The sequence below is a fragment of the Portunus trituberculatus genome, chromosome 23 (assembly GCF_017591435.1).
Source record: "Portunus trituberculatus isolate SZX2019 chromosome 23, ASM1759143v1, whole genome shotgun sequence".
NCBI lineage: Eukaryota > Metazoa > Arthropoda > Malacostraca > Decapoda > Portunidae > Portunus > Portunus trituberculatus.
Genome location: NC_059277.1, coordinates 685,001 through 705,000, shown reverse-complemented (window position 1 = coordinate 705,000; position 20,000 = coordinate 685,001). Strand labels below are relative to the sequence as shown.

At 42.8% G+C, this 20,000-nt stretch overlaps 1 protein-coding gene across 2 annotated transcripts in view; it reads left to right on the top strand.

The window, feature by feature from the left end:
• Window positions 1-14,186: 14,186 nt before the first annotated feature.
• LOC123507872 overlaps window positions 14,187-20,000 on the top strand; it is an 87,061-nt gene continuing 81,247 nt past the window's right edge. For both annotated transcript variants that reach the window (XM_045261136.1, XM_045261137.1), the window contains exon 1: window positions 14,187-14,517. In XM_045261136.1, the coding sequence (XP_045117071.1) occupies window positions 14,363-14,517 (155 nt within the window). In that variant the 5' untranslated portion in view covers window positions 14,187-14,362. The remainder of the gene's footprint in view (window positions 14,518-20,000) is intronic.

Genomic DNA, 20,000 nt, shown 5'->3' with positions numbered 1-20,000 from the left:
CTCCTCCGCAAATCCGATGTCCTGCAGTCCCCAACTTGTACCCCAAAAAGCTTTTCCTCCTCCTCCTCCTCCTCCTCCTCCTCCTCCTCCTGTACCTTCTATAAATCTTTCCCTCCTTCTTCATTCCATTTATCTCCTTCCCTCCTCCTCATATTTTTCTCTTTCTCCTTTTCCCTTCTTCTCTTTTCCTTCTTTTCTTTTCTTTCTTCTCTTTTCCTTCTCCTTCTCCTCAGTTTCTTTCTTTATCTTTTAAGAGTCTTTTTCACTCTCCTTATTGTCATTGTTTTCTTTTTCCCTTTTTCCATTCTGGCTTTGTTTCATTTCCTTTTTTCTCATTTTTCTTGTATTTCTTTATTTTTCTTTCCTTCATTTCCTTTCTCCGTATTTCTTTCCTTTTTTTTTCCTTTTCTTCGTTTCTTCTTTTTTTTCTTCGGTTCCCTTTCATTTTCTTGTTTTCATTCCCTTTTTCTTTTCTTTCCTTCTCTCCTTTTATTTTCTTTTTCCCTTCTCTTTCTTTTTCCTCTTTATTTTCAACCTTTCATTTTTCTTGACCTCCAAAAACTCTCCATTCATTCTCTCTCTCTCTCTCTCTCTCTCTCTCTCTCTCTCTCTCTCTCTCTCTCTCTCTCTCTCTCTCTCTCTCTCTCTCTCTCTTTCCCTCTCCCTCGTTTCCCTGTTCCTTGTTTCCCACAGCTCCTCTCTCTCTCTCTCTCTCTCTCTCTCTCTCTCTCTCTCTCTCTCTCTCTCTCTCTCTCTCTCTCTCTCTCTCTCTCTCTCTCTCTCCCACCCATTCTGCGCTGTCGCCCGGAAAATCGGTCCAGAAAATAATTGTCCCCCCTAAAACTGCTCTCACTCGCTACGTTTTCTTTGTTTTTTTCCACGGTCAAGAGAAAACAGAGTGCGAGGGGCGGCGGGTCATTAGGGTGTCATGGAGGTCAGCCTGGCGAGGTCACGAGGTCATAAAGTACAGTGAAAGGTCATGGTAGGTCAGAAAGAGAGAGTTAGAGAGAGAGAGAGAGAGTGTTAGGGCCAGTGTGTGTGTGTGTGTGTGTGTGTGTGTATTAGCATGTTAACGTCTCCTTAACTGGCTTGTTATGTCGTTAATGAACGATGAGGGGCCCCACTTTGCTCTCTCTCTCTCTCTCTCTCTCTCTCTCTCTCTCTCTCTCTCTCTCTCTCTCTCTCTGCTGCTGCTGCTATGTTGGCTGTGAAGCATGCGATGGACGCTCAGAGAGTGATCAGCGAGTCTATCCGACATTTATGACACCATGCGGGCGCACTCCTTCAAACATCGTCGTACGGGCGTCATGGTTCGTAGACACAACGTGGTATCGGCACGCATCAGGCTGGGCTACAGGCCGGTGTGGCAAGTCGCACGGCTGGAGGAAGAGCAGCACCTCACCACTTGTCAACTCTGTAATGCATCTTTCTCAAACACCTTACAACATTATTGCCTACAGTGTCCCATTGTTAGTGATATGTTGCCTAGGGAAGAAACATTAGAACAAATATGTCTCTTTTTACTCTCTGGTGATCATTTAGACACCATACTTGTTCGCTACCCACGCTTTGGTGGTGTTTAATCCACTGTAAACAACATCTTCCTGTATGTATCCTATTTGACGGTTATGTCTTTTGACGTAAGTTTTGTACCCTTACATCACTAAATCATTGCGTTTATTTTGTACGTAATTCATTAACTCTTGTCTTTAGTAATATTTTGTAATTTCCTCTGATGGTTTGACGCTTCTCTGCGCAATAAATTCATTACAGCAAAATTCTCTCTCTCTCTCTCTCTCTCTCTCTCTCTCTCTCTCTCTCTCTCTCTCTCTCTCTCTCTCTCTCTCTCTCTCTCTCTCTCTTTTTTCCTCCTCCTCCTCCTCCTCCTCCTCCATGACAGAGAATAACTCGCTCTCCCGAGGGACGCCCATCACCTTGAAGAAGAGGATGATGGGAGGAGGAGGAGGAGGAGGAGGAGGAGGAGGAGGAAGAGAAGAAGAAGAAGATGAGGAAGAAGACATCTCCATAGTATCTTGTTCGGGCTTTAGAGAGAGAGAGAGAGAGAGAGAGAGAGAGAGAGAGAGAGAGAGAGAGAGAGAGAGAGAGAGAGAGAGAGAGAGAGAGAGAGAGAGAGAGAGAGAGAGAGAGAGAGAGAGAGAGAGAGAATGTGAAATAGGAAACAAGAAAAAAAGAAAAATGAGAAAGAAGAGAACGACCAGAACAGGAGAGGAAACTAGGAGGAAAAACGGAAGGAGGGGAGAAGAGGAACAATCTCTCTCTCTCTCTCTCTCTCTCTCTCTCTCTCTCTCTCTCTCTCTCTCTCTCTCTCTCTCTCTCTCTCTCTCTCTCTCTCTCTCTCTCTCTACAGATCCATTCATTCATTCACCTTAGACCTTCCATCCATACCTTCCTCCTCCTCCTCCTCCTCCTCCTCCTCCTCCTCCTCCTCCTCCTCCTCCTCCTCCTCCTTCAGAAGACGTGCCTGTCGCCCTTGGTCTCTATACTTCATTCTCCCAGCCCAGTATTCATCACGAGGGACTTGCAACAGTGTGTGAATGGGCAGGACGTGTGAGTGTGCTGCTCTGGTGTTGGCCCGCTCTCTTCAGCCTCGTGTGGTGATGAGGTGGTGGTGGTGGTGGTGGTGGTGTTGATGATTTGTTTATTGTAGCTTCATTTCTTTTCTTTTTACTGATTTTTTGTTATTTTTATTACTTCTTCTTTTTCTTTTTCTTTTTCCTTTTCCTCCTATTCCTACTCCTACTCCTACTCCTACTACTACTACTACTACTACTACTACTACTACTTCTACTTCTACTACTACTACTACTACTACTACTACTACTACTACTACTACTACTACTACTACTACTACTACTACTGCTGCTGCTGCTACTACTACTACTACTACTTCTACTGCTACTACTACTACTACTACTACTACTACTACTACTACTACTACTCGCGGGGGAAAACGAAAGGAAAATAAGAGAAGGTGAACGGAAGGAAACTGGAAAGCAGAAATTATTTTTATCTTCCTTTCTTCCTTCCTGTCCTTCTTTATTTTCTTCTTTCCTGTCATGCAACATTTTATTTTTAGATTTTCAGCCTTTCATCTTCCTTTCTTTCGTCTCCTTTCTTCATCTTTCTCTTGTCAGTTAACCTCTCCTCCTTTCTTTCTTTCTTTCTAACTCTTTTTCTTGCATCGGTTCTTTCTCCTGTCATTCAACCTTCTTTTTATTCTTTTTTTTCTTTCTTTCTTTCTTAGCATCTTTCCCTTCATTCATTTCCTTCTCCTGTCTTGTCATTCAATTTTCTTTTCCCTTATGTTTTCACACCCTATTTTCTTTCTTTTAACCTTTTTCCTTTTTTTTTTTTTTTTTCTTCCTTCCTGTCATTCAGCTTGTGTTTCTAATCTCACACTGACACACACACACACACACACACACACACACACACACACACACACACACACACACACACACACACACACACACCGGACATATGTACCCTCATAACAAACGCCACCTTTAAAAATCCAAAATAGCGAGGCAGGAATGTTTCACCAAGCATCTTCCTCACCCTCAGTCCGCCCCCCCCCCTCTCACTCCCTCACTCTTCCTTCCATCGGACATTCCTCAGCCTAGCGATGTTTAAAATACCCCCACGAACTCAAACACCTCGCCTCGCACTTGGTCTTGCTATAACATCCGTCTCCTTTTCTACACCCATTTAACGAGACGCCTCACACACACACACACACACACACACACACACACACACACACACACACACACACACACACACACACACACACACACACACACACACACAATTAGTTAGTTAATTGACAAAATATGAAAACAAAAGATTACATTTCTTCATTTTGTCCAAAAGAAAATATGACTTCCTGATAAACTGTAGAAATAACTTATGTAAATATCTCAAAAACATAAAAGAAAAAAAAAACACCCTCTCTCTCTCTCTCTCTCTCTCTCTCTCTCTCTCTCTCTCTCTCTCTCTCTCTCTCTCTCTCTCTCTCTCAAACCACTGAGATGATTAGCCAGGTTCTGAAGAGCGTTTTTCCTGGTAATACTGTAGAAAGTGTGTTAGTCTGTCACGAAAACTATAAGAAAAAGCTTGAAAAAAAAAAAAAAACGTGTCACTTCATCTGCAGCCTTTTCAAATTGGTGGAGGTGCGCGGCGGAAGTGCTTGAGAATATGGTCGAGAGGCACGTGTTGTTTGTAGAGATTCGTGAGGAAATAGCAGGTAGACAAGTTTCATATACACGTGTTTCGGTAAAAGCCTGGTCAGTTGGCCCTGGGCATCTGAGGGGGAAGGTCGTGCGTTTCTCGTGATCCTGTGACGGTGCGGCTGTGGGTGTGGTGAAGGGAAGCCATGGCAGTGAATATAGCCCTCCTCCCTCGCTGTGAGTATCTGTGGCAGGTGGTGGTTGTGGTAGATTTGGTTAGGCTACGTTTGGGTTGTTTGTCTATATTATTTAGCGTGTCTTGGTTAGGTCAGGTTAGATCAGGTTAGGTTACATTAGGTTCAAGTATTATTGCAGCTTCAACCAACACACCACACGTAACTGTACACATTCTTACAGTACATCACACTTCTATGAGCATTTCTGGACCCATTTTAACCTATCGGAATATGGGTTTAGGTTAGGTTAGGTTATCTTAAAACCCGCTTTCCCAGGAGGTCCCCATGCTTGTTAGACATAGGGAAAAGAAATATGAGATAGGATTTATTGGTAGAGACTGCAAATTTATCCTTTAAGTTTGGGTTAGGTTAGGTCTTATTTTTGTCTATCATTCTGTGTCTTTCTGTTACGTTAGTTTGATTTAGATTATTTTATTCTTCTTTGTCTTTACAGTCTTTTCTGTCGTTTATGTGAGCTTAGGTTACGTTGGGTTAGGATTTTGTAGCTAGTGTCTTTCATCTCTTAGTTAAGTAGTATACAATATATTTTTTTTTTTCGATATTTCTTGATTAATTTTATAGTTGTTTTTTCTCTCCCTCTCATTCGTCAGTCTGTATTTATTGTTCTGACTGGATACTATTGCAACAGGTGTGAAGTTCAGGTGTGACTATTATTAACCTCTTCCTTACTCCTTTTTCATTTTTTTCGTGCTTTCATCTTTCGTTCATTCATTCATTCGTCCGTCCATTCATTAAGTCATTTGTTTATTCTTCCATTCATTCATTCATTTGTTCGTTGGTTCTTTCGTTCTTTCTTTCTTTCTTTCTTTCTTTCTTTCTTTCGTCTGTCCATTTAGTGTTCACGAAGCTTCTTATGAACGAACGTGACATTTGAGAGAGTGCCGCTAATGAATAGATGTGAAGCTCAGGTGTTAGAGTAGTAGTAGTAATAGTAGTAGTAGTAATAGTAGTAGTAGTAGTAGTAGTAGTAGTAGTAGTAGTAATGTAGTAGTAATATTAGTAGTAACAGTAGTAGTAGTAGTAGTAGTAGTAGTAGTAGTAGTAGTAGTAGTAGTAGTAGTAGTAGTAGTAGTAGTAGTAGTAGTAGTAGTAGTAGTAGTTTACCTTTTGTTTCACTTCTGTCCCATTCATTCATTCCGAGAAGCCTCATAACTTGGCACCTTCAGCAACTCTTTTTACATCCAGCCTTTCCGTTGCCCTACGCCACATTCCTCAGTTCTCATTTCAAATATGTGATTGAATAAATAGATGAGGAACGTGAGGTGGGAAATGGAAAGAGTACAGTTCATATTGCAAGTTTCGGCCAGTGTGCCCAACTAACGGTAACACACACACACACACACACACACACACACACACACACACACACACACACACACACACACACACACACACACACACACACACACACACACACACAAACTTAAAAATAATCTTGGAAATACGAAGGAGGAGAAAGAGGAGGAGGAGGAGGAGGAGGAGGAGGAGTAGGAACAAGGCGTCTTCCTCAGCCATTTCCTCTTCCTCCTCATATCCTCCGAAACATTTCTCGCCCTTGGAGAGAGAGAGAGAGAGAGAGAGAGAGAGAGAGAGAGAGAGAGAGTCATACGAGATAAAACTGACATGAAAAAAAAAAGTTCTAAGGTTTCTAGAGGTCTGTAAACACTCCCACTCACTGAGAGAGAGAGAGAGAGAGAGAGAGAGAGAGAGAGAGAGAGAGAGAGAGAGAATATATCACGAGACAAGACTTTAGATAAAAAAAAAATAAAAAAAGGTTTCATTGGTCTAGTTATTGAAGTACCTATTTACCCATCCTCCCCATCCACCAGCCCATCCACCAGCCCATCCACCAGCCCATCCACCCACTGATCTGTAAACACGTCCACTACAATCTGAGACACACCATTACAAGGCAGCTGTGTGGACTGGACGAGGTGACAGCTTGAAAAATGCCTCCCCTCTGACATCTGGCCTCTTCTCCATGCTTGTCCCAGCCCAGCCAAACCCAACCCTGGCTTGCCTCCTGCACTGCCCTGCCTCTCTCTGCTTCCCCTGCCTGTCCTAACCCTATCCTGCCCCTTCCTGCTTCTCCCCTGTCTCTTCTTGTTGATTCATGCTTCTCCCTTCCTCTTCCTTTATCTCCCTGCCTCTCCCTGCCTATTCGTAGCCTTTATTGTTTATTCTTGCCTCTCCCTCTTCCTTCTCCCTTTATCTCCCTGCCGCCCTTTCCCTGCTTTCTGGCCCTCCTTGTTTACTCCTTCTCCTGTCTCCCTTTTTCTTCCCTGCCCCTCCCTGCCTCGCCCTTCACGCTAATGCAACAGGTGTGTCCCTGGAGGAAAAGGAGCGCCGCCCCTCTCTCAACCTCTCTCCTCTCTCTCTTTCTCTTTCTCTCACGCCCACCTGTAACTCTTCTCTTCTCACGCCCACACCTGAACGAAATGAAGAGGGGAAAAGGAGAATTTTGGCTGAAAAGAATGGAAACAAAGGAAAGGTTGAAATTGGTCTGGAAGGGAGAGGGGAAAAAATGGAAAGTTGGCTGGAAATGAGGGGGAAAAGTGGAAATTTCTGACAAAAAGAGGGTGGAAAGTGGACATTTGCCTAGAAATAGTGGAAAAAAAAAAAAGAAAAAGAAAACGTGGAAATTTGCAGGACAGGGAAAGTTGAAATTTGCTGTCTGGCTTACAGGGAAAAGGGAAAGAAAGGGAGAAAAAGGATTATGGACTTGGAACTAAGAAAGGAAAAGAAAAAGAGGGAAAATGAAGGAAAAAAGTTAAAATGTGCCAATTTCACACAGCAAAGCCGTAATTGAAATAGGAAAATAAAGGAGAACTTGAATTAGGACAGGAAATAGAGACGGAAAGGAGAGCAATAGAAATGAAAAGAATAGAAAAGCCATTTGGACGTGAAGAAAAGATAGCAGTGAAGGAAAAGAGTTTAGAAAGTAGGAAAAGAGCCAAGTAGTCAGAATTTGTTATTTTCATTTAGCTAGAAAAGGAAAATGAAAGAAAAATAACTCAAATTGAAAAAAAACAAAAAATACTAATTGAAAATGCCTTGAAATATACAAGAGAAAAAAAAGAAGAAAAAAAAGATTGTTTCCGATTTACACACACACACACACACACACACACACACACACACACACACACACACACACACACACACACACACACACACACACATAAAAAAAAAAAAAAACTCGGATATTTTTTCCTAGTCACACTGCGGAACCAACCCTTCAACACAACACTCTCTGAAAACACACACACACACACACACACACACACACACACACACACACACACACACACACACACACACACACACACACACACACACACACACACACAAAACCAGAGACACCACATTATTCTTCTCTCTCTTTGCCACTGACCTAAACCCATCACATGCTGTCTATGGGGAAAAAAAACACACCTTTGCTCACACTGCAGCTGTCACAGGCTCGCTAATAAAGGACGTGCATATTTTGACTCACTCACACGAGGAATAATGTTGAGGGGCCACTCGTCTATTTCAGAGCGAGACTACAGGACTGAAAGATATGGCGAGGAGAGACTGTGTGATGTAGCATTTGAGAGAGAGAGAGAGAGAGAGAGGGATGGAAGAGAAAAACAGCCTTGTGATGGAAGATGAGGGGAAAAGAGATGAGACAAAGAGAAAAACAAAGTTGAAAATAGAGATGTAAGGGGAGAGAGAGAGAGAGAGAGAGAGAGAGAGAGAGAGAGAGAGAGAGAGATGGAAGAAAAAAGCAACCTTGTGATGGAAGATGAGGGGAAAAGGGATGAGACAAAGAGAAAGAGAAAAAAAGAAATTGGATAGAGAGAGAGAGAGAGAGAGAGAGAGAGAGAGAGTCACCACTACCATCCATTTCACAAACGTACTTGGAAGCGTTTAGGCGTGAAATTAATATAATCCTAAACTTTTATAAAAATGTGACGCTGTTTAAAAAAAGAAAATAGAAAGTGAGGCAGAAAAAAAAATGGAGTGGTATTTCCTTTTTTCTTTTTTCCTTTTTTCTTTTTCTTTCTTTTGCTTTTTTATGAGATTTTATTCTGCTTATCGAAAGAAAAATGTTTTGTTATTCTCTTCCCTTTTTGAAACTCCCCTTGTTATTATATATACTCTCTCTCTCTCTCTCTCTCTCTCTCTCTCTCTCTCTCTCTCTCTCTCTCTCTCTCTCTCTCTCTCTCTGCGAAAGTCACAAGCATTTTGCATTTAGTTTTTCTCATCTCTCTCTCTCTCTCTCTCTCTCTCTCTCTCTCTCTCTCTCTCTCTCTCTCTCTCTCTCTCTCAAAGATGCGAAATGAGAAACCAACATTTTTGCATTTAGTTTTTTTCATCTATTTTTTTTTTCTTTTTCTTCTCGTTTTTTTCATTATGGCTTCTCTGGATTGGTTCTAGACTCACCTGCCTTGCCTTAATTGCTTTCTGTCTCACCTGAAGCACGCCTCTTGTTTGTGTTCTAGTCCTTTTTTTCTTTTTTTTTTTTTTTTTTTTTTTATTCATGATTCCTAATTTGCTCTATTTATTCTTCATTTCTTCATTTTCGTCGTTTATTCTTCATTTATTTTTTTTCTCTTATCTTTTTTTCTGATTTTTTTCTATTTTTTTATTTTTGTTGTATATTTTTTCTTATTTTTTTCCTTTTCTTTCCTTTTTACTAATTATTACGCCTAATTTTTTTCTTTATGTAGTTTTGTTTTATTTTTTGTTCACACACACACACACACACACACACACACACACACACACACACACACACACACACACACACACACACACACACACACACACACACATACCTGACATTCGCAACATTTCCCTTCAGCTCTCTCTCTCTCTCTCTCTCCCACTTCACCTCTCCCTCCTCTTCCAGCACCATTAGCACCTCTAGCACTGTGAAACCCATGTGTGTGTGTGTGTGTGTGTGTGTGTGTGTGTGTGTGTGTGTGTGTGTGTGTGTGTGCACGTTTGATACTATGATTATGAAAAGGAACAGAAAAAAAAGACTGCTACTGACACTAAAAGGCATGAAATATTTGTAGTAGCAGCAGTAGTAGTAGTAGTAGTAGTAGTAGTAGTAGTAGTGGTAGTGGTACCAGTAGTAGTAGTACCAGCAGTGACAGTGTTAGTAGAAGTGATAGTGGTTGAAGTAGTAGTAGTAGTAGTAGTAGTAGTAGTAGTAATTCTAGTAGTAGTGGTGGTTAGTAGTAGTAGTAGTAGTAGTAGTAGTAGTAGTAGTAGTAGTAGTAGCAGCAGCAGCAGCAGCAGCAGTAACAACAGCAGCAGCATCAACAGAAGTAGTAGTAGTAGTAGTAGTAGTAGTAAGCAGAAGTAGCAGTAATTTCCTGGAGTAATTTAGGAGGCAGGTAGGAAGAGTAATTAGGAAAAGTTAAGGGATTCTTAGTTAATGGTAAGTAAGATTAATTGAGACAGGCTGAGGTCAAGGTAGGCCAAAGTTAGGGTAGATAAGGCAGAGTGAGGCGAGATTAGGTACCGCAGTGATAGAGCAAGTTTGGTTAGCTCTTGTAAAACTAGAACTAGACGAGGTTAGACCACGTTAGGTTAGGTGAGGTTTGGTGAGGTAGAAAGTGTTTTTGGTATAGTAAGGTTAGGTTAAGTTTAGTGAGGTTAGGTGAGGTAAGGTTAGATTTGGTGAGGTGAGGTGAGGTTAGGTTAGGTGAGGTGAGGTGAGATGAGGTGAGGTAGAAAATGTTTTGATATAGCAAGGTAAGATAACTTTTGGTAAGATTAGGTTAGGTTAGTGAGGAAATTATTACACAGGGAAACAACACCAGAGAGAGAGAGAGAGAGAGAGAGAGAGAGAGGAGATTGTTTTGAAGGAGAGGGGGAGAGGAGAAAGGCAATTTGTTTCCCTCCTGTGTGTGAGCGTGCGTGTGGGAGAGTTTTGGGTACAGTCACTCCTGAGAAATGACTTTGTTGGTAATGACACACCGTTTTCTGTTGCAGCCTTGCGAATTTGACCTTTGGCGAGAGTCCTTTTGGTTTTTCGTTTACTTTTAATTAATATTTTTTCATTTTTCTTTGATATTCTGTAGTTTTTGTTTTTGTTGTACTTTCTTTTATTTACTTTGTATTTATTTATTTGGGTGATCCTTATTTGCTCTTATATTATTCTTGTCTATTATTTATTCATTTGATTTCAGTTACTCTTTTTCTCTTTCGTTTTATTTTGTACTTTTTCTTTCTTGCAAATTCTGTAGTTTTCATTTTACATTTTTATTTTTTTATTTGACATACTGCAATAAACCTCGACCTTTTTTTTTCCCCCTATTTTCTTATTCCAATTGATTTTTTTTATTGTTAAGGTGTGACATTCAGGTACAATGATGCTAATTAAACGTGAAATAGCACAAGAAAAACAACTGGATGATACTAATGCTTTGATAGGTGTTAGAGAGAGAGAGAGAGAGAGAGAGAGAGAGAGAGAGAGACCAGATTCTCATTTATTTTATTTCTCAGAAGATTCGTGACTCCTCAAACGACGACGAAGGAAAAAAAAACATGAAAAATAAAAAAAGATTAATATGAAAGTAGAAGGAAATAAGAAAATGATGAAAAGTGTCATTGTTGAAGAGAAAACCCGGAGAATGAACACAAAGAAAACGGAACAAAAGCGAACTGGGAAACAAAAGGAACACAGAAGCAAAATATTGTTAAGTAGGAGAAAGGAAATTAGAATTGATAAAGGAAGGAAAGAGAGAGAGAGAGAGAGAGAGAGAGAGAGAGAGAGAGAGAGAGACAATAGCACTTGACTGTGTGGTGTGGAAGAGGAGGAGGAGGAGGAGGTATGGAATCAGAAACCTAGAAACTGACCTCCTCCTCCTCCTCCTCCTCCTCCTCCTGCTCCTCCTCCTCCTCCTCCTCCTCCTCCTCCTCCTCCTGGTCTTCTTTCACACCCCTCTCCTCTCCTTTCCTTCCGCTTTGAGAGAGAGAGAGAGAGAGAGAGAGAGAGAGAGAGAGAGAGAGAGAGAGATGCTTGTCTGTCCTTCCACATTCCTAGGTATTGACGTCATGAGAGGAGGAGGAGGAGGAGGAGGAGGAGGAGGAAAGGAGGAGGAAGGAAACCAATTTGAATAAAAAGGAAGAAAGAGAGGCAGAATGGAAGAAGAGAATTGGGGAAAAAGAAGAAGAGAAAGGAAAAGAGAAAAATAAAAATGATTGACAGGACGTGGAAGAAGAAGAGGAAGAGGAAGAGAAGAAAGGAAAAAGAATTAAGGATGGACAGGAAGTGGAGGAGGAAAAGGAAGAGAATGAGAAAGAAGAGAATAAGAAAGAGAAAAGAGATAAGGATGATATGAAAAGAGGAAATAAGGAAGAATGGAGATGAGAAAGACGAGGATGAGGAAGAGAGGAAGAAGAGAAAGAGAGAAGAAAAGGGGAAAAGGACAGGAAGGAAAAGAAAGAAGAGACAAAGAGAGAAAAGTAAACGAAATGGAAAAAAAAAAGACGAATTCAGGGAGAAACAGTAAATATGACCAGGAAGAGAAGGAAGAAGAGGAGGAGGAGGAGGAGGAGGAGGAGGAGGAGGAGGACGGGTAGAAGGAAGAGGAGGAGGAAGAGATAAAGGTGTTTCTAATTAAGTCTCAACATTACCTGGCATTGTGGTGGTGTGGTGGTGGTGGTAGTGGTGGTGGTGGTGCTAGTGGTGGTGATGTTCCTTGTTTCCACCTGATAGGGTAATCCTACACTAGGACAACACACACACACACACACACACACACACACACACACACACACACACACACACACACACACACACACACAGATGGGGGGGGAGAGACTGGGGTTAGGTGGAGGTGATAGGAGAGGTAAGTGAAATATAGGAACAAGAAGGATATGGGGATGGGGAGCTGGACATGGAGTGGGTTTGATGAAGGAGGTCTAGCTTAATAGAGTCAAGTGTTCTGGCCAGTGATATTTACCTATGAGAGTTCCCTGATTTGACACGTTGCTCCAGGTAAAAGTAAGGGTAGTAATGCTGCTTTATCGAATAGGGAGCTGTCTCTGTAAGTATGTATGTGTGTATTGATGTCTTTCCATGCGTCTGTCTATTTATTTATCTATGCGTATTTGTTTCTGTCTTTCTATTGATCTGTCTGCCTATCCGCCTTCTACGGTTCTTCCTTCCTTCTTCTTTTCCTTCCTTCCTTCCTTTCCTTTCCTTTCCTTTCCATTCCTTTCTTTCTTTTCCTTCCTTTCTTCCTTTTTCCCTCTCTTCTTCCCTCCCTCCTTTTTCCTTTCAATTTCCTCTCTCCTACATACCTATTTACCTCACAACCTATCTGTCCTCCATTCCCTCCCTCCCTTTCCTCCTTCCTTCCCTTTTACCTTTCCTCTATATCCCTCCCTTCCGACCCTCATTTCCCATAGACCCATCCATCCAGCCATCCATCTCGCCACACACTCGTCTCTCTCTTGTCTAATTATGCCAAGATGCGTTCCTGTTTCCACCTAATTAGTGTCTTCAATTAGCGCGGTTTAAGTTGACGGGGAGGGTGTCACTAGGGACGGGAGGGGGACAATTTTAACTTTGAGGCCGCGAGGTTACGATAGCGTGAGTGAGTGAGTTGAAGGAAGCGTGTGAAGTGTGTGGTTCTTTAATTGTTCTTTGCTTTTGTTGTTAGTGGTGGTGATGATGAGATTGTTGTTGTGATTCTCTATTGATTTTTATCTTTTTTTTATGTGTTTGTGTTTTTGTGTGTCTAGTTTTTCAGCTTTTTTCTATTTTTTTTCCTTTCTCATCTTATTTTATTATTTTTATATTTCTTTATTCTTCGCTTTTTTTCTTTTCTTTGTGCTATCTGTTTTCGTCTACTTTCTTAATGAAGATCAAGATCAAGGTTGGTATATACATCGTTTATTGCAACGTTTCGAAACTTAACATGTTCCATCATCCGGCTATAAGATTATCAGGCTGTCGCGCCACCTCTTTTTGACTGCACTGTCTACATACACACTGCACCACACTGCCTACACGCACAGATAACCCAGAGTTAATGGTCACCACTGCTACTCTTAACCTGTGACGGGCTGTGTTTGGAGAGGGCGTTGTCACTTATTGATCACTATCAGGAAGTACCAGAGATCGATGGTGCAGTGGGAAACCAGCGTACGGCGTCCCTACTGGGAAAGTATGCTATCTCAGTGGATTGAACGGAGCTGGGGCCTGATTGATTGCTGTATTACAAGAAAGCGCCAGGCATGACAGCCGCACCACCCATTCGACATACACACTGTGCATCCACGTACACAATACACACACAACATTACATTTACCAAGCTTTAACACAAGTAGTCACACGTAGGTTGCATATTCCTTTTCATGCTCCACTAAAATTTTATGTGGTTTTTCAATATCACATTGTTTTGTCTTTTTCCTGCCAGCCTCGAGTGGAAGGAGGGTTGGGTGGGGAGGAGCCTTCTGCTTTGCTGCCCTGTCTCTGTCACTGTTAGTTAGTAAATAATCTCAACAAAAGTCTAATAACCTCAGGGTCTTATGCTATTTGTCTTCCTTTTGTATTCCTCCTCCTCCTCCTCCTCCTCCTCCTCCTCCTCCTCCTCCTCCTCCTCCTCCTCCTCCTCTACATACCTTCTATCTTCTTCATCTTTCTTTGTATCGTCATTATCATCATCTATAATTTTGTCTTCCTCTTCCTCCACCTGCACTAACAACAGTCTCTCTTTTTTGCAGCCGTGGTGGGGGATAGAACACCGGAAGCTGGAGGAGGGGGAGGTGGAGGCATCGACGGACCTGGAGGAGGAGGCGGAGGAGGCACAGGAGGAGGAGGTACTGGAGGAAACGGCAGTGGAGACGGCGGCGGCGGGGGCGGCGGAGGAGGAGGAGGAGGAGGAGGAGGAGGAGGAGGCAGAATGACCACTTTCAAATCAGGTCTAAAGGGCGCCAGTCAAGTTCAGTTCAGCCTCAATTTGATAAGGGCGGCGCAGAGGGAGCTTCAGTTCTTGTACTTCGTGAACAGACACCCGGCACTCTACAGAGGACCGCTGGTGAAGAAGGCCATTCAGAGGTGAGTAGATGAATGTTAAGATTTAGTAGTTAAAGTGTTTTGTGTAAAGAGTTTTGGTTTGACGGATTTCTACATTTTTACATAGAAAGACTGTATTGTGAAACTTTTATCTGTGCCCATTACTTCCCAATGCAGAGGTGTTAATGTAAGTTAAGGTGTAGTAGTTAGAGTGTTTTGTGTAAAGAGCTTTGGTTTGACGGATTTCTACTTGAGTTTTACATAGGAGGCCTGTATTTTGAAACTTTTCTGTCTCATTTCCCTTCCAATTCACAGGTGAGTAGATGATTTATGTTAAGGTTTAGTAGTCAGTGAAATGTTTTGTGTATAGAGTTTTGGTTTGAGGGATTTCTATTCTAGTTTTATATAGGACTGTATTCTGAAACGCTTCTCACCTCTTACTATCTGAGAGGGCTAATAGAATGTACGCAATTATAAAGGGTAGTTTATTATTTACGTTTTTTTTTGTGTGTGTGTAAGAGAAAAACCCGCCCAGTCACAACTAAACTGCAATTAAAAAAAGGACTATTGACGTAAACAAGATTTCTACATGATTATAGGGAGGAATAAGGTGGAGAGAATGGGTTGTCATCTCTTTGGCATTGGGAATCATAAGCGCATGGTGAGAAAGTGAAGTGTTTTTGAGTATTGCTAATGTTTGTGTATGCTTGTGCTATGAAACTTGTCTTATCGTGTTTTGAGGTTGGTGATGATGAAGTGTGTGTGTGTGTGTGTGTGTGTGTGTGTGTGTGTGTGTGTGTGTGTGTGTGTGTGTGTGTGTACTGAAGTTAGTGATGCTTGTTTTTTGACGCATTTTGAAAGATTTGCTTCGTGTTTATTTAAAGAATTTTTGCTGGTTAAAGAAAAATCACGTCTCTCTCTCTCTCTCTCTCTCTCTCTCTCTCTCTCTCTCTCTCTCTCTCTCTCTCTCTCTCTCTCTCTCTCTCTCTCTCTCTCTCTCTCTCTCTCTCTCTCTCTCTCTCTCTCTCTCTCTCTCTCTCTCTCTCTCTCTCTCTCTTACCGTGCCTGGTGGAGTGTTTACTTGTTTACTCGTGTTGTGAAGCTTGTGTCGGCGTGTTGTGAAGCTGCCGATGCTGTGGACACGTTGTAATAGTGTTGTGAAAGGTTGCAGAGCCGTTTATCTTGTGACTTCGGAATTTTGGAGGTTGTTAATGAGTTGTGATGAGTTTAGGAAGTTGCTAATGAGTACGGATGAGTTGATGAGATTCTAGAGGCTGTTTGTGAGTAATGATGAGCTTTGGACGTTCTTAATGAGTACGGAGGAGACTCGGTAGGGTGTTGATAAGTACTGATTAGATCTGGTGGGGTGTTAATGTGTAATGATGAGCTTTGCAGGGCTTTAATTGGTACGGATGAGCTTTGAAGGTTGTTAATGTCTACTAGTGAGCTTTGGAAGGGTGTTAATGAGCAACGATGAGCTTTTGAGGTTGGTATTCAGTGTTGGTAAGTTGTAAAGGTTGTAAATGAGTGGTGAGGTTGTGACACTGTACTGGTGGACTCTAAAATGTTCGTGACGTGATACTAAGAAGTTTTAATCATTTTTTTTTTTTTTTTTTTCATTAGTTCACTGTTTTCCTGTGTTCATTTTTTGTATTTGTGATTCTAACTGATGGAAATAATAGTGTGTTGATGTTTTCTTGTAAGTTAGTGTTGTCAAAGGGTTACGAGTTATTTATTTTATTTTATTTTTATTTATTTTTTATTTTTTTTTTTTATTTTTTTTATTTATTTATTTTTTTTTTTTGCTTTTTAGTTCTTTAGTTTCATTTTTAGGTCTTTTCATATTTTCTTTCTTTCTTATTCTTCTTTTTCCTCCTCCTCCTCCTCCTCCTCCTCCTCCTCCTCCTCCTCCTCCTCCTCCTCCTCCTCCTCTTCCTGTTCCTCTTCCTCCTTCTCCTCTTCTTCCTTGTCACGCACCTCTCATACATCCTTCCATTTTGCATGCACATCCCACGCTCTCTCTCTCTCTCTCTCTCTCTCTCTCTCTCTCTCTCTCTCTCTCTCTCTCTCTCTCTCTCTCTCTCTCTCTCTCTCTCTCTCTCTCTCTCTCTCTCTCTCTCTCTCTCTCTCTTTTTTTTTTTTTTTTTTTTTATTTAAACAAAACTTAATACAAAGGAACATGTACCCAAAGGCGCACTGTCGTGTGCTACCTATTCTAAGGGTACTACAATCTATTTCTCTACAATATTTACAAGACTTAAAAATAGATAATATACAAGATGGTCAGCATGTAAATGGAGCACTATTCGTTTCACTTCACTAGCACTATTCACGCACTGCACTACACTGAGTGTCACGTCACAAAGAGTGTCAGAGGAGTTGGCAGTGTCTGTCTCCACTTATGTGCCATCAGTTTGACACTGTGTGTTCATCTCCTGGACGTGAGGCACCGCGGCCGTGAACAAGTTCCACATCCTGGAGACGCGTCCTGCGAAGGTGCGTTGATGCTGACACCCGTGGGATCGCGGCACCTCTACGGCGTCACCACCATTGAGCACCGTTCTCGTGCTCCGTGCGGTGACTCTTAGAGGATGACGCAGCCCTGCCAGATGTGGCACTCTTTGCACCTGTGCCTTATGGAACACTACGATCGCCGCCACGTCTCTGCGGTGTTCCAGTGAATCAAGGGGACGCTCAGGCTCTGGGTGAGGTGGTAGTGCAGCATCTACTAGCCGTATGGCGCGGCGTTGGATGCTGTCCAGTCTCCTTCTGTGTGTGGCGGCACAGGACATCCAGGAGAGAGCTGCGTATTCAAGGTGGGGCCGCACCTGTGCCTTGTACAGCAGCAGTCTCCCCTTCCTGTCGAGGAAACTGGCGATCCTTCTGAGAGCGGAGATCCTGTGAGAGGCTTTCTTGGCAATGGTTTTGACATGCCTGTCAAACCTCAGCCCTCGATCCACCTCCACTCCAAGTATCTTGACGTCATCTTGGAGTGGGAGAGCAGCAGCGCCAAAGACAACTTTCCTGCCATTGCTGCCATGGCGGCTGGGGACCGAGAGACAACCATTGCTTGTGTCTTCTCCGGCGCGAATGTCACTTGCCAGCGAGCACCCCACTCCTTTATCACTCGTAGCTGCTGATTGATGGCCTCAGCAGCCCGCCCACTGTCCTGGCGTGGATAGGTATAGGAGAGGGTGCAGTCATCAGCATAGGCCATGACTCCTGGCAGTAGCTGGAGAAGATCATCCACGTAGATATTCCACAGGAGTGGGCCAAGAATTGAACCCTGTGGCACTGATGCCTCCACAGGCAGGGACTCAGATGTTTGCCCGTTGACAACCACCTTGAGGCTTCTGTCCTGCAGGTAATTTCCCAAGAGTCGTAGCAAGCCACCCTGGATGCCTTTAGCACGAAGCTTTTCTAGTAATCCGTTGTGCCATACTTTATCAAAAGCTCCTGCTATGTCCAAAGCAACCACTATAGTGTCCTTGCCGTCGTCGAGGGCGTCCTGCCAATGCCTGGTGAGAAGCATCATTAGGTCGGAGGTTGACCTTCCAGGTCTGAACCCAAACTGTTGGTCTGAGAGGAGGGCATTGTCCTTGAGATGGCTACACACCACCTCTGCCACGACCCTCTCAAACACTTTACCCACCACTGACAACAGGGATATGGGTCTGTAGTTTTTTGGGTCCGTCCTGGAGCTTTTTGTGTACAGGAACTACTCGAGCCTCCTTCCACACTGAAGGCCAGACGTTTTCCCGTACACAAGTTGTGAACTTGGGTGAGAGGGGCAGCCAGTTCCTGGGAGCATCGCTTCAGCAGGTGCGGGCTGATGTCATCAGGGCCGGTGGCTTTCTGTGTGTCCAGCCCCGCAATAATCGCTTCACCTGCTGATGCGTCACCTCCACCATGGTGACAGTCTTCTCACATTGCTGGACCAGCTGAGGCGGTGGCTGCTGTGGATTCCCGACCTTCATTTTTCCAGCAAACAAGGAAGCCAGCAACTGTGCCCTCTCCTTACTGCTGGTGGCGACAGTACCGTCCTGCTTGCTGAGGGGAGGGATGGATTCTTGGTGGCCAGTTCCTTGTTTGTCCTTAACAAGAGACCACCAAGTTTTGTTTCCTACGCCAGTGCCACACAGTTTCTCTCTCTCTCTCTCTCTCTCTCTCTCTCTCTCTCTCTCTCTCTCTCTCTCTCTCTCTCTCTCTCTCTCTCTCTCTCTCTTATTCAATTTCTCCCACCATCTCCTCCTACCCTTCTTATCAATAACCATCTCTCTCTCTCTCTCTCTCTCTCTCTCTCTCTCTCTCTCTCTCTCTCTCTCTCTCTCTCTCTCTCTGGGAAATTCTGCATCAAAACAATAATAATCAGCCATTAGGTCGACGCTCCTGTAAAAACAAAGGGAATTTTCGACTTTATTGCTTTTCAAAGACTTATTTTCGACCGAGGTAATTAAGCATCTCTTCCGATAACACACACAGAGAGAGAGAGAGAGAGAGAGAGAGAGAGAGAGAGAGAGAGAGTAAAGATAAGGCAACAATCAGCAATAAAAACAATACAAAACGAGAGTAAACAAAAGGAAAGAGAAATTAAAGAAAATTGAAAGAAGAAAAAGGTAAGAAAAAAAAATTAAAGACAACGAAGAAGAGGAAGAGAAGTCCGAGAAGGTGGAGGAGGAGGAGGAGGAGGAGGAGGAGGAGGAGAAGAAGAAGAAAGAAGAGGAAGAAGTGGTGGAGGAGGAGAAGGAAGAAGAAAAGAAGAAGAAGAAGAAGAAGGAAGAGGAAGAAGTGGTTAAGAGGAGGAGGAGGAGGAGGAGTAGGAGTAAGAGGAGAAAGAGAAAGAGGAGGAGGAGGAACAAGGAAATCGAACATCAAAGCACACACACACACACACACACACACACACACACACACACACACACACACACACACACACACACACACACACACACACACACACACACACAGGAGTTTTAAATGTGAATGATTTTGTGGGTGCGAGAGGGATGGAGGGAGTGAGGGTTTGGAGGGAGGCGGGGCGGCGAGCGTGTGGTGGGCAGGGAGGACGCGAGCCAACTGAGGAGTTTCAACAGTTTTGCCTGCCAGTGTGGTAACTTTTTGCCTGCGGAAGTTGGAAGGATTATGAAGAGCTCTGAACGTGAAATTAGCGGTTGATAGAAGAGGATGATGAAGGGGAGAAGAGGATGATGGAGGGGTCGGAGAAGAGAGAGAGAGCAGAAGATTAATTGGTTTTCTTTTTGTTCTGTATTTCAATAATTATTAGTTTTAGTGCATTATTTTGTGTTTTTTCCCAAGATTGTACATAAACGGTGTGTGTGTGTGTGTGTGTGTGTGTGTGTGTGTGTGTGTGTGTGTGTGTGTGTGTGTGTGTGTGTGTGTGTGTGTGTGTGTGTGTGTGTGTGTTTGTGTGTAAGCCTGTAAGCACTGAAGGAAAAGATATGCTAGGAAAAATATTGTGGTACCTTTGAATTTTATATTGAGTTTAGAGTATTACAAAGTCATAT